Consider the following 17,663-nt stretch of genomic DNA (forward strand, 5'->3'; position numbering starts at 1 on the left):
CTGCACCCTGCTGTGACATCACTTTTGAAGAAGCTGAACCACTTTGGTGGAAGTCAGCTACAGTGTTTAAGTTAGACAAAAAAAATGTGACTTTAAAGGGGCCCTATTCTGCTTTTTAGGGTATTACCTCTCCTGTAGTGTTATATAGGTTTTTGTGAATGTAAATACACAATAACAATTTGATTATTACGAACTGAGAGCCTCTTTAAACTCCCAGATACAATCATTTTGACTGACTTCCTATAGCAGTCTTAGTACTAGAATTACATGTAGAAGTTACTGGAAACCCTGAGTGTATTTAAGGCTAAGTAAACAACATTTATTTGACCACAAGTCAATAACCTTAACAGGTTGTTGCTACATTTATTGTTGATTTCCATGAAATAAACTTAGCTTAAGCAAGGAGAATCAAAAAGAAAATATACATAGCCAATCCAACATCAAGCTATTTGTGTCAACACTTGAGCTCTGTACAAAATGAAGATGACTTATTAAAGACACCCTGTTATGCTAGGGGTTTCCCCTTTCCTGTAGTGTGTTGTATAGATTTGTGTGCATGTAAATGTTAGCAAAGGCTAAAATCCCAAAGTTCCCTCCAGAGGGAGTTCCTGTCCTATACAGTTTGAGAAAAGACATTTTTGAACATTAGAGACACAAGATACAGATATGAACCTGAAAATGGGCATACAAAGAGCCTGTATAAACTCAATATAGTAGATCCCATGATCTTCTTCAGCAGATGCAGTTTCCCCAGTTGTCATGACGATCCTTAATAATGTTCTATTGATGCGGTCACATTACTTTTCAGTAACTAATACTCCCTTGTTCAGTTTAAACCATACTTTTGTGATGTTTTATAACTGTTGTTTTTGTACCTTTAATGGCTTCTTTATCGGTCAGCAGTCTCATTTAGCCCCGAGCCACAGCATGTGCCCTGCATGCTCTAATATCATAAAAAGGGTGTGACGGCTGAGGTCATCTCACAGAATTATAGATAGGGAACAGAGAGTATTAGGGCCAGGCATAAGGAGAACAAATGAGAGGAGCAAGTTGTTCTAAACCTTCTTTTCAAGCATTAGAACAATTAGGAAGAGGAAGATATGTCGAGACATAAGTCAAAATGTTTACAGTAAATAGGAATGTCGATAAAACAATAAAGTCTGGGAAAAATGGAAATGTCGAGAATAAAATGGAAATGTCGAGAATACATTGAACGACAATAATGATGTCAACACATTCAGAAAACATTTGAAATAAAATGTTGTTTAATAAATGTTTAGAATAAAATCAACGTTAAAAAAAGTGGAAATGTCCAGTCAAAACGTCGATTAACTATGTTGAACATTCAGTTGTTCTGCCAGACAGAAGAAAGAATAAATCAGGAGAAACATGTCCAATTGAAAGTGTAAAAAATAAATGACACTACCAGCGTTAGCGCATATACTGAAAGTTCAACTTTGTTCATAAAAATGCAAAACAAATAAAAGATCCTAACATGTATTCCGTACTCTTTCTCACTTTTGTCCACCTCTACTTTAATTCTGTAGGTGCGATTGAAATGTATAGACTGAGGACAGCCTTCATTGAAATATTTAGTAGAAAATAGTCAAATTTAAAACCTCTGATGCAAGTTTGGCATACAAAATGAGTCCCATACACTTCAAATATACACTTTGAATATTTTATCCCAATCTAATCGAGCAAACTGAACACAATATATGTACAGTATTAAAGTCAGTGTGCAACTGACATAATCCATACCATTCCTTAGCAAATGAACACATTGGTTTTACGCATATCTAAATGTGAAACACACCAAGTGTGGATGTGTTAAAAAAAAAATCAAATGACACGATGTGTTTTCAGTTGATTTTGTATTTTTTATTGAATAAATGATTTAAACGGTAATAACAATGTTTAAAACTACATTATCTTCACAGCCATTGCTTACATACTCATCTATATATATTCTTTGAACCCTCCCCACACTTTAGCTTTTTTTTTTCTTTAATTTTTTTTGTGTTTATTTTTTTCTTTTGGAGTCATACTATCATATTAAATGCCCGTTTCAAGTCTTGTCACAATAACAGCAATTCAATAGGAAAGGAGGAAGGGTCTAGTTCTACAGGAGATAGATTCAAAGTTCCCATTTTCTTAATATTCCATAAACTTTTTTTTTTTTTTTTTAATGTACTTAAGAAAAAGATCCAAAAAATCTAAAGGAAAATAAAAATAATTGGTATGAGGCGTTACACCAGGCAACCCTCCCAGCCATCAGGCCACTGCAACAGAAAGTCTTTTTGTACAGTGACACGTCTTAGTGTCTCAGAAACTCAGAACATAGAAAACCACTAAAATAATTTTGAAACTAGATCCAAAATATTCTTTTGAAAAGAATTTATTTTTGATGTACAAAAACAGTCATTTTATTTTTATGATGTTTTTTTGTTTTAATATAAAAGCTTCAAACACAAGTTTATTGTAGTTCTTATTTCATTCGTCATTATCATTATTGATTCATTTATTCTCTTTTTTGTTGTTAATATTCATCTATCAGTGCGATTGTATACCAGTGCAGCTACTGGGTCCAGAGTAACGAAAACAGGCTTTTCATCTTTAATGGCATAAAAAATAAGGAAAAATCCATCTTTTATACAAAGTATAACTGCTGGTCTTTAGGGAAAAAAACGTTTATAAACCCATAAAGCTAAGGAGGCACACCATGGGATTTTCATTTTTGTAAATTATAGCAATAATATACTAATACTACTTCTAATAATAATAAACAAAACAAGTAACAACAATTTGCAACCATCCTTGATGCCACGTACGGCTTCAGAGAGACTCAATGACAATTCATTGAGAAGTTGCTTAACAAGTCAAGACAGTTGAGAAATTGCACACACACAAAACAAAATAGACAGAAAAACATTTTGTCAATTTGCAGGGGGGGGGGGGGGGGGGGGGAGAGAGAGTGTCTTTTGAAAGGACAGGAAGCCAGGCCCGTGAGCAGCATGTGGGCACGGCCGCTGGCATCTTTGGTTCAGTCGAACATACGAAGGTAACACGAGCTTGAGCATTCCACGAAATATGAGAGCGAACACACACGGAATGCTGAGGCCGAACTCTAACCCTGGTATGGAACCAAAACACAATCTGCTACGACAAACTACCAATGCCGTTCCATTAAATCCCATGAGGTATCGATGCTTTAAACAGATAAATCAGAACAGAAGCGGGACTATTTTCTTCTGCACGTTCTACGTAAAACATTAGCTCTTCGTCCCATCGTAGGAGATGAATACCTTCAACATAGTTTGAGGTGTTTACGCCTTTGAACCCCCAGAGGGCAAACCATTCAGCAGCTAAAGGAAAAACAGAGGAAGTGCTCTGAGAAAGCAGCATCCAAATATTCCAGGAGAACGGATGCTAATACTGCCACCATCTACCCATCGACCCATAACCTTGATCATCTTGGCCGTGAGGTCAGGCCACAGTGTTGGGAGTAATCTAGGGTGGAGGAGGGGGGGGGGGGGGGGCTTCGAATGGCTTCTTGTCCTTTCAAACCTGCAGGGGTGTTGACTTGCACTGCTAGGAAGAAGAAAAAAAAACACCTGTTGAACAGATCTGCATATATCAAGGATAGTAAAGGTAACGCATGTAGGATTTTCTCTCAATACCCCACCATTAACAGTACATTCTGTAGCCCCTAGGTTTGCTGTGGGGGCTTTTCCTTCTTCCTTATATGGGTAAGAATATTACTCTGTTTTTCCCATAGGGAAGTCACCCTAACGAAAGCACAGATTCTTCTCTACCGCTCTACGGTCACATCTTCCGGTATTTAACAGTGCGCCGCTATAATTCATTTCGCGGCGACACTCTAAAGAGAAAATCTTACATGCAGCATCTTTAAAGTATGATATGATCGATGAGTCCGCATGACGTCACGAGCGCGTGACCACCCCAATATGAGGTCTGATAGCACCATATTTGTCTTTTAAATCTCTTAATGTTTAATAAGAGCGTCTAAGCCATAGATCAAGCATATCATGGATAAAACCATAGGTCTCATACTCATACGTACATGCAACTGTACTGAATACATTGCATGTGTACACAAAGACATATATGTAAAAGAGCATGGTTAATTTGGTTTTGCAGCAGAAGAATTCAGGTTGTGCTGTGTTAAAGGGCCTGGGGATGAAGGCGTGACTGTTCCTCTTTTTCATGTAGTGTATATTTAACAAGGAGATGATGTTCCCATGGTTTTTACACACTAAGGTAAACGACACCACAGAGCCCCGACATTATTTTAAGAGAATGTGTTTATGTGGGGCTTTCAAAATCGGAAAGAATGGAGGACCAGCAGCTGGGAGAGCTAACAGGACACTGCAGGCATACAGGAGCCCCCATATGTCTAACTTAGTATTAGCATTCAAGTGAGGAAAGGCCCTTTCCTACACTGTGGTGTGAAGATGGGAGCTGGGAAACCACGGGATAGAGGAACAGTCAGAGCAACATCCGTCGGCCCATCATTTAATAAATCATTAGTTTAAGGCAACACAACTTAAATCTGGGTCATTTCGGGTTACTGTGGATGGAGTGCCAAAAGCCCTTGAAATGTTTTGCATAAAGAAAAAATAACCTGTCAGTTAGTAAAGGCTGTTACAAAAAACATGTCAAGTAACGACAACCTCTCACGAAATTCCAGTTGGCAGAACTGAACGCCAAACCCAAAGCGAGCGTCTCACGACCCTCAAAGACATTCTAGAAAAGTTAATCCAACTAGCCTAATGTGTGTGTGGATGTGACTCACGATTGATAGTAGGATGGGAAATGGCTTCTGAAGTTCTAACAAAGCCCTGGCTTTTTTATAGACTTTAACAGCAAGGGCACGGATTCTGCTCGAACTAATTCAACAGTGTTTGCTCCAACCTAGTGACACAACAAACATCTCCAGTCCTCGCAGTGTGTTAGAGAACGGTGGAGGTGCGGTTTCAACAACTCCATCAGCTTCTAAAAGACGCAATCACATGCACATCTAAAGGACACAGACAGGTGAATCACACACACCTCCTTTGTGCGTCACGTGGTGCGTCTTCATTCAAAATGACAGTTTCAATACATCATACTTTGTGAACGAGTGACAAAATGGTTAGCTAAACTCTGAAGAGGCAAGACAATGTTGCCACGACGACACGGGCAATATACAAGACGGATGACTGAAACCACAGGGTTTGACTAGCATTCAGTGATGGTGAGTTTGCATTCAGATGACCCAAAATCCTTTAACTGGTATGCAAAAACTTGGAGCTAAACAAGACTTTTACAAAAGTGGAGTAAAAAGAGAATATGGCTTTTTTTAAAGCGTGACCCTGACAAGTGACTCCCTGCCAGTAAGCTTCAGCAGACAGTACATTTAAATGAAATTTGTCATGCACTTTTTTTAATCTAGGGACAAAGGGAGTTGCGCCTGCTCCCACATTCCAATGCAGGGAAATCAGACCAACTTGTGTCCCATTTTTGAATAGATAACTAATAAATCCCCTGCAGAGTGAACATGATTCTCCTCAGACAAAATGGCTTCCTCCACATTTATCTAAAATTTTAAAGAAAAGGGACAACAAGTTCCACCACAAAACACTACAAATACTTAGAGGGGCGGTTTCCAAAAACAAAAAAATATCTTTAGGGAATCTTTAGGTTAAAATCAAATTTCTAAATTTCACTCTCACTGGTTTCTCCATCTTGTGGAAGACCAAAATATATATATCCACACACAGAAATATACACACGATTGCGAGCTCAAACGATTAACACTACCAGCAAAAGGGCATCACAATCCTACTATCTATACTTTGGAGAATACAGATCCCAATATATAGTTCCAACTACGACACTACAAGAGTTTATAAAGCTCAACAGTCAATTCTGTTGGGTTTTCTCTGTTGAGAGGAATCAGAATAGAGACGACTCAGTCTTTGAAAACTACGTTTTTTGCCTTGCTACATGGCCTGGATAGTAAGATAAAGAATAAAATAAAGAATAATTTCTAAGACAATGATACATTTTTAGCAAAGCCTAAATGATATATGCGCTAGACCAATCCACCGTAAGAGACTTCCTTCCATCCACAGAATCAAACACCTGATTAGGTTTGCTGAAAAGACGTTAAGATTAATAAAATCGAATATTGGTTTCATTTTCAAAAATGTAATGAATAGGGGGTTTATAGATATTGGTATACATATGCTGCAAAAACATAACCATGGGCAGAGAAAAATAAATTTGGATTTCTTGCCATGAGCAAATTATGCTTTCGTTGCCACCCCGTTGCCATGTCAACGTCTGGGAGACGGCCAGCATGGCAACGGAAACTATCATCATAAAATGGTACAGTAGTAGAAATAGCTAGACCAGGAGGGGGCGGGCTCTCCTGGGAAAAGGTCCGCGGAGAGGTCCAGTGATTGGTCATGCGGCTCGCTGTCAGGAATAATGGTTGTAGGGTGGTAGAGGGTGCCCGATGCCGTTCTGGTAGTGATGGTGCTGGCGGTGGGCGATGTACTCTGCATAACCCATTGTCAACTTCTCGCTACGGTACCTAGGGACGAGACGAGACGTGTTGGTAGAAGCACATGGTCAGCAACTGACACCGAAGCACAGGACCTACTGTCGATGCTGAGCTTAGAACAGCAAACGTGTATATGCAATTGTTCCTTAAGATAGAACTCCACAGACGTTGAGTTGCACCGTCTCACAATAGGCAGTCTAACGTTAAAAATGGATACAGCAGAAGTACCAGATATATCGTCTTTTTACTATCGTGCATTCCTCTACACACGATACGCAATTTGCTCTTTCCTCATCGCAAGGTTTAGTTTCTATGGTTACCTCCTTTGCTAGCTTGCGTTGCTACATACAACTGTTATCTGATTGGTTGCATTCTGAAAGGTCAGCGCAACCAAGGCAAAGGTCAGCGTTTGAACGCAGCACTCTGCAATCATTTTGAGTGGCAAGCTTAGCAATGCTTAAAAATGTATCCCCTAATTGCAATCAAATTTGTCATCAGCCCCAACCGATGTTGCCTCAAGTAACATCACTTAAGGCAATATATGGAATTTCACATGGCTCTGAAGCCATAAAAGGCTTAATACAACTTATTTCACATAGTAACAATCCCTAAAATGTATAAATAGACTGTAATGTGCAAAAATCTGTGGAGTTCCCCTATAGGCTACTTGAAAGGCAAAGTATATAATGCATATATACACACACGTGTCCTTTAAAAGCTTTATATGTAATTTTAGCAATTCTGCTTGGCTGGCAAAACTCTTGCATACAGGATTATGTGCATCAATCAGATGAAATGTTGAGATTGTAATCTTACCTGGTTAACTTAATGGTCTTCCTGAAGTCATTTGTGATGGGAGCTTTGTAACCTCCCTTTCGTAGTAAGGAATCTATGGTTTGAATGTGGTCCCAACCTTGATAAAATAAAAGTTTTAAAAATCTTAACACATTTAGAAAGATCCACATCTACATTATCTTTCTAAAAAAGCAGATGAGGCTGGGATTGTTAGGGGCTAAAATAGATCTCACCTTGCTCCTTTGCAACCTCTGGTAGGTAGGTGGCGGTGCGCTTTGAACCTTTTTCATTGAAAAACTCTATCCTAATACCGTGAACACCCACCTAGAATTCAAGACATGCATCAGGAGGACATAATACATTTGTAACCCCATAAATCTCTCTATCCAACAAAGGTACATTTGTAAAACTAACATGCTGAAATGTTACATTTTGCCACCTCTTCAAACTTCATGATTAGAATTTGACTAGGCTTAAGATTTGTTTGGTTTCAAAAAATATGGAGGGACTGCTGTGTATTAATAGCAAAAAATGTGAGCAATTTAGCAACAACACTTCTCAATGCAATTGTTTTAACAAACCAAGTCCCTTACCTCCCAGTCAAGGTAATCACCGACGTCTTCAAAGTTGGTGAGAAGAGACACTGAGCAGAAGAGGCGAGGCAGCTCATCCCTTGTCATAGGGGGGAAGCGGCTGTCTTTAAGGGCACTGCAGACATAAAAGCACAAAGAAACCATATATTACAAGAGGCAATTCAGAAAAGAGTTATAGAAGATAACACTGTATTGGATTGAATTAAGAAACTCGGAAAACTGTTGTTAAATTGAGGGTACATTTCCAACATGTGATGGAGGAAGCCCTTTCTCTATGGACATACGGAGGCCAGTATAACCGCAGCATGGACTCTGCTCTTTATATTGTGTGTATCTGTACACAGTAAGCAGCCCTCTGTGTTTACAGGTTGTGGACAGCTGTGTTTGACCCTTGGGGCAAAAATGCTTGTGGAAAAAAAGGGCCCCGTTTACACTGAAAATAATGACGTGTTTTGTAAGGGGTTGCGTGACATTTGAATATCAGTAACATATATTTAATTTAAACACTTGTACACCAAAGCCGTGTAGTGCCAAACTGGTGTTTAACCCACCAGTCTGATAGTCCACCATTGCGGGTTTAACCCATTTCACTGTGTCTGGATATCCCAATAAACCTACACAAGGACTCTTTATTACAACATTTTTGAATTAAAACAGTTTTATAACAGTTCATACATTACAGTAATAGTTAAGATATTATTACAATTTACTGTGTCAATGCTTGTCCTTTTGATCTCATTCAGGTCATCCAGAATAAATAGATTTATATGAAATACATATAAATGTCATTATTGAAATGATTTGAACATATCTACATCAACTTCTGTTAATAAGATTGCGTTGGTGGCACATTTTAAGTGTAGTTTGTCTGACTTTAATATAAAAGTGCTTACAGGTATACAGTAAACATATCAATGTCTCTTAATACATAAAAAACGAATTATTGACTTTAATAACTTGTTTGAATATTTTTTGAAGCCCCAGGACCTGGGATCAAAGGAGACACACGCTCCACACATCGTTACTGCAAGCTACATGAATGAAACAGAACAAAGTAAATACTATAAGAAACAGAACATTGATATTTGTTGCACTCATGTACAGGCAAACAATGAGTTCTGACTAACTGCTACTGTTGGTACATAGTTGCCCATGCTATTGATCTTGACTCCAATAGGTTTGTTGTTTATTTTGATCTAAAGCTTTGAAATATAAAAACAACGTTGCCTTTCTCTTACCTGGTAAGGGTGTACTCCCTGAGTCCTGAGTGCAGATTCATGGCAGAAAATGTACCTATACAACCCCTCAACCGCTTGTCTCTGCCTATTTTCCATGTGACAAACAGCGGGCTGAAAGAAAAGAAGAAGGGCCCATGTTAAAAGGAGGTTAACTTGAATAATGTGCACGTCGGATGTACATTTCTGTAAGGTCAAACGTTAATTAAAAACAGATTAAGGTTTTTCACACTAGGCAATAGTCACACATTTTTTTAGGGCCATGATGGGTCATTGGACTATCTGTCAACCAACGACTTAGTAACCGTTTTTTTCTATTTGAAAAAAAAAGTATAACCCTTCTTAAATGTATGAAAGAAATTTGACTCCACTTTTTAGTATCAGCTCAGCTCGCTTGGAATCTCGGCTGAGGTAGTACTAAAAAAGGACAGGTACTATCCACAACTTTTCCTCATAGATCCTCATTGTGGATGGCAGCACTAGTTGCGGCTAGAGAGGTCATGAGAACCGACACTTCAGAACCAAGTAAAAGTCAAGATACTGAAACGTGACAGTATTGGGTTTCTGCAGTAACCATATTTTAGTATTGATTTACGCCGTTTTTGGCGAGAACCGTGGATGAATCGTTTTTACAGCAATGTATAATATATATTAATAGGGAATTTTGATCTGTTATACCACTACATGGGATTTATCATGGCCTTTAGTGTTTGCCGAAGACTCAAAATGTAATCTGAATTGTACTAGTATTTGCTTTGAATACTAAATGTCCTGAGTTGTGACATACCTAGTTGCAAAATTGTTGGTAGGTATCCCAGTGGATCAGAAGCAAAGTGTGCATAACAGGGAATAGATCTATAAGTATCTAACTATATATTCCAGGTATTTAACGAAAAATGGATTAGCCTCAGTTTGTTAATAGAAATGTCCTTCAAGTTTCTCGACAACTGTTCATCCACGTCACACTTGGCCGGCGTATTGCAGAGGACTGAAGGAAGTGCAGTGTCACAACAGGTAATCTGACTCACTGATTTATTGTCACTTTTCCATCGAAGGTCTTGATCTCAGATGCCAAGTCACACACCATTGCAGGGCTCCACTCTTTATCCAATAGTGTTCCCTTTATATGAGCATCAGTTCAGTTTTAAGTGCACCAATTAAAATTCATAACGCCACTCTAATACTTAAACAAAGTTACTTGTGTAAGTAATTCATTAAAGATAATCAGTACAACTAGAGAGATTTTGGTTATTTATCTTAACTCATTATTTTCTGACATTTGTTTTGTCTCTTTCAAGTAAACCAGTGTGGAGCTTCTGCATGTTCTGTACTGATACAGCAACTCTGTGATTTTGTTTCTCTCTCTCACTAAAATATTGAAAATGCAAATGTGTAAAGAGTAAAAGAGAAAGGAGAAAAAGGAAAAAAATTAGCTCACAGATTTTCCTCAGTGAATTTTCAATACCAGAACCAATACTTTAACTGCACTGACTTGTACACTGTTTAACTTGTTCAATCCATTCAATCTTGAGCTACAAGTCCTATACTTTTAAAAAGGCTGTAAAAAGTCAAATTTTACAAAGGGAAACATACATGAGACAATTTTTCTTTGAACAAATTTGTAATTTTATTTTTAGCTTCTTCACACATAAAACAAATGTGTAACCAAAAAAAATTACAAGATCAGATATTGTAAGGTACCAGTAATTAAATAAAAACTTGAATTACAAAGGAAAATAAAATTACTTTTACAGCCCATATTTGCAAAATAGTTTAAAAAAAAACATGACTAATGTTCACCGCTGTAACCCTTTATCTCTTACAAATGTTTCACCCTGCATTTCCTGAGGATCTTTGCTCCTTCTCTGCCAGTGAGGAAAGGTGTTGTCTTCTGGTGTTCTCAAAAGAGGAATGTACAGGGTTAAAAGAAAAAATTGCTAGTGTTATCCATTCAGTAGCACAATGGGTAAGATAACATGTACTGTATTAATGAGTAGCCTGATTGCTAGCTAGCCATTTTTCTTCGAATTGTAATGTTGTAAGTTTAGCTTTGCACATAATCAAAATGAAAGATTATGATATTTGTATCCATGTTAACAAACATAAAATTACACAAATTTTAAATAACAATTACAGTTGCCTTATCAAGTTATATAACTATTGAAGTCAGCTAAAGTAAGCAAGCTAAATAAGCTGACTGGTTATGCTAATTTACCTGTAGCAGGGTCACTGGCTAGCGTGGTCCATTGGTCTTCTGCATTCAAAATGATGCAAATTCCCATAAACTGTATGCTGTGTTGGCGGTCCTTGAGGCATCGACCTTTGCGCGTATATTAAGTTACAGTTCTTATCATGTGAGTCTCTATTGAGAGAAGAATACTTTCTGTTTTTATATATTACAACAACATCTAAGGTAGGTAGGTAAACAATACACTTGTTGTTCCAAAATTGGTTTACATTGAAATTATAGTATAACTGTGTCTTAAAAAAGAATTTGAGTTTTCATAATCTTAGGCCCATGTTAGTTCACTAGCTAACTTTGCAGAACACAGAGTCTGTCAAATGTTGTAGTTGTTCTGAGGACTTCAATAATTCAATCTGACAATGCCGCCGAATGAAGGACATGAGCTTCTCAAAACAGTGGTGGGCATTTGCTTACTACAATCCTAGTTTTCTTTTTTTCTCCTGAGACCCTCTTGCAATGAGGCAGTAATCCAGATTGCAGAGGTGACATCAGTTTATGTTTAAGGTGTATTGCCTTGAGTTGACATTGGAACTGAGCCTTAAAAGTAAGTGGACTTGTACATGAATGTATGGACATAGCCATGTGTAGAATTAGGAATGTCTGATATTAACTCCCTAGATAGAGACGTTAGATGATAGTGTGATCTTTTGGGGATACATTTATCTAATTAAAGGCTCAAGTGTACTGTTTTTCTTTCAAAATGTTAACATGTCAGAAGTAGCATTTTAAAATACCCATTGGTCATAGAGTCTTAACCATAAATGCAAAAATGGCACTTTGATGTGAATATGTTTATTAGAAAGAGAATGAATTGTATACAAATACAAAGTGTATGATGGATCGTTTCATTAAAATACAAAATGTTACTGAAGTCACCCTAAAGTTGGAACTTTTTACTTCATCACACAAATTCAAACCGTCATATGCATTTGAAATGACGGCAGCTTTTTCTCCCCCAATACACCGGAAAAGTAAACGTGCTATTGCAATTCCAAATATTTACTTCACAGAGTTTCAAAGTATAAGTAAAACTGCAGCAAAGTCAAACGATTTCATCAAATAAAAAAGGTATTTCTAAGGTGGGGTCCTAATGTTAAAGTGGAGGGCGCAGGAGTGCGGTTAAGGGCAGGAAACATGGGTTAATATTCAAATGACACAAAAATGGAAAAAGTGTTTAAATAATCATTTAAATACTTAACATTTGTATTTTTTTTACTTTTATGTATCTTTAAAACTGACAGTACTGTTTGTGTGTTAAATTGGCCGTACGGAACGCTTAAGGATGTTTATTGCTAAGCAATAAACCACCTTTTCTTTGTTGGTTAGTGTTTCACTCGGTTAACGTTAGTGGCGCTAAATTCGACAGTAACGTAAACTTACCAAGCAAAACCGGCTATATAACGTATAACAGGTCATCTGTCCATTATACCAGAGGGACATTTTCCATTAAATGAATCACCACAAACTCTGGTTAGCTCCATTGCTAAAATAATGTAGCTTGTAGCTAACAAAGCTTAGCCTGGTATATGGCAGCCAGAGTTCATTGAGGGTAACATAAATAAAATGATACTAATGTTAGTTTTTGATGTGTTTTTTTATTTCATTCTAGCGGCATGAGTGCTCTATTGTAAGTGACACAGCTGGCACTGGTTAAACCGAACAAATAAGCGATGTTATCTTACTCGGTCCACCCTTTCTTTCGTTGAGTGTTAGTGACTGGCTAATATTAGCGTGTAGCAAACAGGCTTAACGTTAGCTAAAGCCTGTGTTTCTCAAACAGTATAGCAACACGTTTTTTAGTGCCGAATAGCAACGAGTTTGTTATACCTCGCCTCATGTACATCACTTGGTGTGTTAGGTATCATAGCATTATAACATATTCTCAAATCATTCATTGTAATGTTAATGCTAGCTCAGTGCAGCGCTAGGCCAGTGCCGACAAGGCCCACAATTCCAACTTAAGCCATGATCGCGAACAGTTAACGTTAAATTCAATATGAATAAAATGTTGTTTCGATGTGACAGTTTGTGCCCTCAACGCTGAAGCAGAATCCAGAGGCAACCACATGAACTGTGCCGCAAAATATATTTGTTGAGAGAATATACCAATGAGCAAAAAATATGCTGCAAAACAACAAAAGAGAAAAATACTCACTAGGGATCATTTGTAAACCTGGGTGTTCTCGGAGGTTGGTATCCGTACAGATGGCAATAAAGCACGTCGAAACAGAAGCAGCACATCTCCGCTGAGACAACCATTTTTCTGCCTCCACTGCCCGAACCGGGTCCCGAGCTGAGATTCGGGGAGAGGCCGGATGAAGAGTAACCGGCCGGGACTGGGGACAGAGCGTTCGTGCCGCTGCTACCACTACTACTACTGCTGCTGCCGCTAACGTTACCCCCGGGTCCCCCCAGGCCGTTGGCTCTGCTCACGCTCGCCGCTGCTGCAACGGTCGCGGAGGAGCCAATCCCCAACTCCGAGCCACAATGTCCGGTTCCTGCCACCCCGCTTCCCGCCCCCCACCCCGCCAGGACACCCCGACCCGGGCGATCCCGACAGTTTCTGCTTCTTCACCCCGCAGCACCCGGCCGCCATCTTGGAACAATCTGCACCGACACACCGCTTCCGACCCATAACCGTCACCGCGGGAAGGGTGGGGGGGAACGCCGACCAGACGTATAAATCCCACTGCGTTGATACGTATGACGGACAGTAATCAACTTTCACTCTTTTATTTTTTTTACGGACGACGAAATAACCGATGTGGTGAGAAGACTGCAATGTCACCCTAGCGTTGCCGTTAAAAATGCGTGACTTCGTTACGCAAAATCCATAGCTGGATAAACATTTTTTTCTTGAGTAGTCAGCCAGTCCAGCTTTGGACAACGGTGTTCCAGTGGATCACCGATAACGTCAAATCCCAGTCAAATATGCACTCCTTCCCCCTAACACGACACCATCCGAGGCGATGTCAGTCAGTAAACATACAAGTTCAGGGAGTGCACAGTCCGAACAGGCCGCAGTTGTCGGTACCCAGGCGGTCCAGATGTGAAGCTGACAGCCAGTGAGCTGTAGCCCAGCAGCACACCTCTCCAAGTGGAAGCCGGGGGCTGGAGTACGCAGCAGGACCCATACACTTTAGTACCAATTGCGCACAATGCCTGGCCGAGGGTAGCTTATCATTGCACCAGCTTGTTTGCAACTGCCTCGCGAACTTCTAATTACACAACAGGCCCAGTATGCTGGAAATCCAGGTTCTAGGATAGCGCAGAATAAAATGGCATCTGACACTGCGGGGTTGGCATGGCACAGTCAAATGCGTCAGCGCCGAGCAAGTCATTTCAGTAACGTTGGCCCACAGTTTGCACCTGCATGATGGACCCCGTTAGAAAAGAACCCTCAATAACATCACCACGTCAAATGCAGAAGTGAACGTTTTCTGTATAGGATGGTTTAGAGGTTGTCATCCGTTTATGGGGATATACATAGAAGAGCATTCTAGTCCGTGAGCCGTGAGAAATCCTCCGGGTTTGGCAACCCTCGCTCCGCACCCGTCTCTCAGCTGCTACCATTCAGTGCTGTCCGGGTAAAGCACTGTGATCAGTCGGTGAGCACAGGCATAGCTGTCGTCGGCACGCCGGACCGGATTCAGAAACTGCTTTGCGCACAGTCCCTACTCATTCTGCGTAGCTTCTTGGGGCATGAAATGTGCAATTCAGAAGGAGTGTACGGAACCGTGTAAGCATGCGCGCTCCCGACGTCCGCATGCATGAAAAAAAGTATCCCCAAGCTATAAAAGGCATTGAGCGGTGTTTTTGTTCTGTGTCTTTTCTTTAGATCTTTGATGCAAGAATGGTGAAAAGGGAATTGATTTGCGTATTTCACTGTATCCTTTGTGTGTGTCTCACTCTATGGGTGGAGATAAAGGGTTTTTGCTTTTCAAAAGGCTCCTGTTAAAGTAATTTGTCAAGTTGGTTTAATTCCAAATAGCTTGCATGAAGCCATGTAGGCCAACATTTTATTTCAGGGCTGCTAGAAATGCTATGCCTCATGGCCACATCTTCTCTGGGAGCCTGAAACAGTGAATTAATACAAATGAGTTACTTTAATCATATCACAAATGTGTCCTGTCGAGTTCTGGAACCTCCTTAATCATTCTCATGTCCTAGACTTTTTTTTCAGCTTCAGGAATATTAGTTTGTAACAGTTAAGACAACAGTGACCGAATCTAAAGGACAACACTCAAAACACACGGTCAGCTGATGATGACCGTCCCCTCATTGGTAAAACATCACAATATAACATCCATTTTAGGGTGTGTTTTCCTTCTCTCTCATGCATTCAAAATACTTATAATCAGTTAAATACTTACTTTGGTTTAAAGTTTGAAGCACTAGGAAAACAATTCCTCCCTTATTACAGATTATATGCACACTTGCCTTTTTCTATATGGTTTTTCATTTGAATGAATGGGACATTTGTAAGGTCTTCTTAGGAGAGATATATTGGATCAAACCTGGTCCCTCTTCAAGTTGTATGGGCCAATATTGATTTTAAAACGTTGGCAAAGCTGCATACTTTGAAAAAAATTATTTGGCCAAAACAGTTTTATAGTGTCCAAATAATCAGCCCACTAGTCCAACCCCCTTTTAAAATAATGATCAAACAGAGCATCAGCAGTTCAAGCCTCATTGAGAGAGAACAGGTTGAGTATATTATTTTTAGACCAATCTTTAATATCCTCAGTGCTATTTTATTTGGTAATGATTCTCAGAAAAGCACTGGCAAATACAATTATGTAAATTCTGTAAAATTACACTGCCAAATGGTGCTTGTGCTTTCGATTAAAGTGGACCTATCATGCTATTCTTAGGCAATAGCATATGTCTCAGATATATATACAAATATATAAAAAACATGTCTATGAAGTGTTTTGCTCAAAATACCAAACAGATCACCCATTCTAGCCATGCCTCATATCCCTCTATTTCACTTCCTGTTTCAAAAGTGCTGATTTAGGGTATAAAGCTTTTAAAAAAGCTGCGGTGATGAAACGCCATATCATGGATTATCAAGGATTATGTCTGAAACAGTATGGAGCTCAAAGGCTTTCTCTCTTGCCGGTTATACCACAAGGTGAGTTCCTTTTTATTTCCTGCTTCTTCGGCCATGGCCACCCCATTGACCACCCCAAACAGCCTCACGGGGGCCCAAACAATTTTAGAACAAACAAAAAATGTTTAAGTAACCTTTCATCATTCAACAATAATTAACATTAATAGAACATTATATTGATAATTTACTCACTAAACTTACAATTCATTCAACTTATTTTCTTCCAAAAGTTAATTATCCAGAGCCTCTGTACACCCCTATCTATTTACATGTAATGGTTTGGTCCTGCCTCCAAGTCCGCGTTTCGCTGCATTCCTTGATCTCCAGTTATAACGCCGGACTCCGCCGCCGGGACGCAGGAGCTAACGGAGCCGCAGGGGGCTAGCTAGCTCCCTGAGGCTCCGCTAGCTCCGGCAGCGGACTCCGGCGGGGATAATTGTGTCCCCTTTTAACATTTGCTCCCGTTTAGCATTATGGGCGTCATAGCCATAGACTATAAAAGCAGGGTTGCCAACTTTGGGTACCTGGCTGGAGTGAGATTTTGATATCATGGGTTTTTACATTTTGCATTACACATATGCGCACAAAATGACTATGCTATCGTGTCAGCAGCGGGACCTTAGCATATATACAGGATATATATATACAAATACACAATACTGGACACAGACTATAAAGGACACACATGTTTCATTCACTATTGAAAGTCAAACACATGTTTGTTTCCACAGTTTTATTGTGTGCCTGTCGCGATAAGCAATTAATTGACTTATCGTACAATAAATAAATATGAACTCGATAACTTTCCATTTACATGAGGATGTGACTAGCAGTTTGAAAGGATGTACTTGAATTATTATTATATATTATCATTATGTCAGTGCTCTAAAATGATCTAACGGTGCCGACAATAATTTCCGGGAAAATGTATCCAACAAAATTAATTATCGTGAGAGGCCTATACATGAAACACACACACACGCACACAAATCTACAGACTTACTCCAAACTGCCAAATATATTAATTAACACACTCTCTCATATACTCTTTGACTCTATTTTGGCCTAGTAGAACAATAAGCAGCAGGCTTTTACTTTTTTATAATTT

At 39.2% G+C, this 17,663-nt stretch overlaps 1 protein-coding gene across 1 annotated transcript; it reads right to left on the bottom strand.

Moving 5' to 3' along the window:
* Positions 1-1,252: 1,252 nt before the first annotated feature.
* On the bottom strand, positions 1,253-15,146 carry ammecr1 (AMMECR nuclear protein 1). The gene is given in 7 exon segments (XM_034226603.1): positions 1,253-6,601; positions 7,388-7,484; positions 7,600-7,690; positions 7,960-8,074; positions 9,198-9,308; positions 13,595-13,959; positions 13,961-15,146. Coding segments are annotated over 7 exon segments (1,008 nt in total). The 5' UTR covers positions 14,075-15,146; the 3' UTR covers positions 1,253-6,486.
* Positions 15,147-17,663: the final 2,517 nt, after the last annotated feature.

The sequence above is a fragment of the Gymnodraco acuticeps genome, unplaced genomic scaffold, assembly GCF_902827175.1.
Source record: "Gymnodraco acuticeps unplaced genomic scaffold, fGymAcu1.1, whole genome shotgun sequence".
NCBI classification, from domain to species: domain Eukaryota; kingdom Metazoa; phylum Chordata; class Actinopteri; order Perciformes; family Bathydraconidae; genus Gymnodraco; species Gymnodraco acuticeps.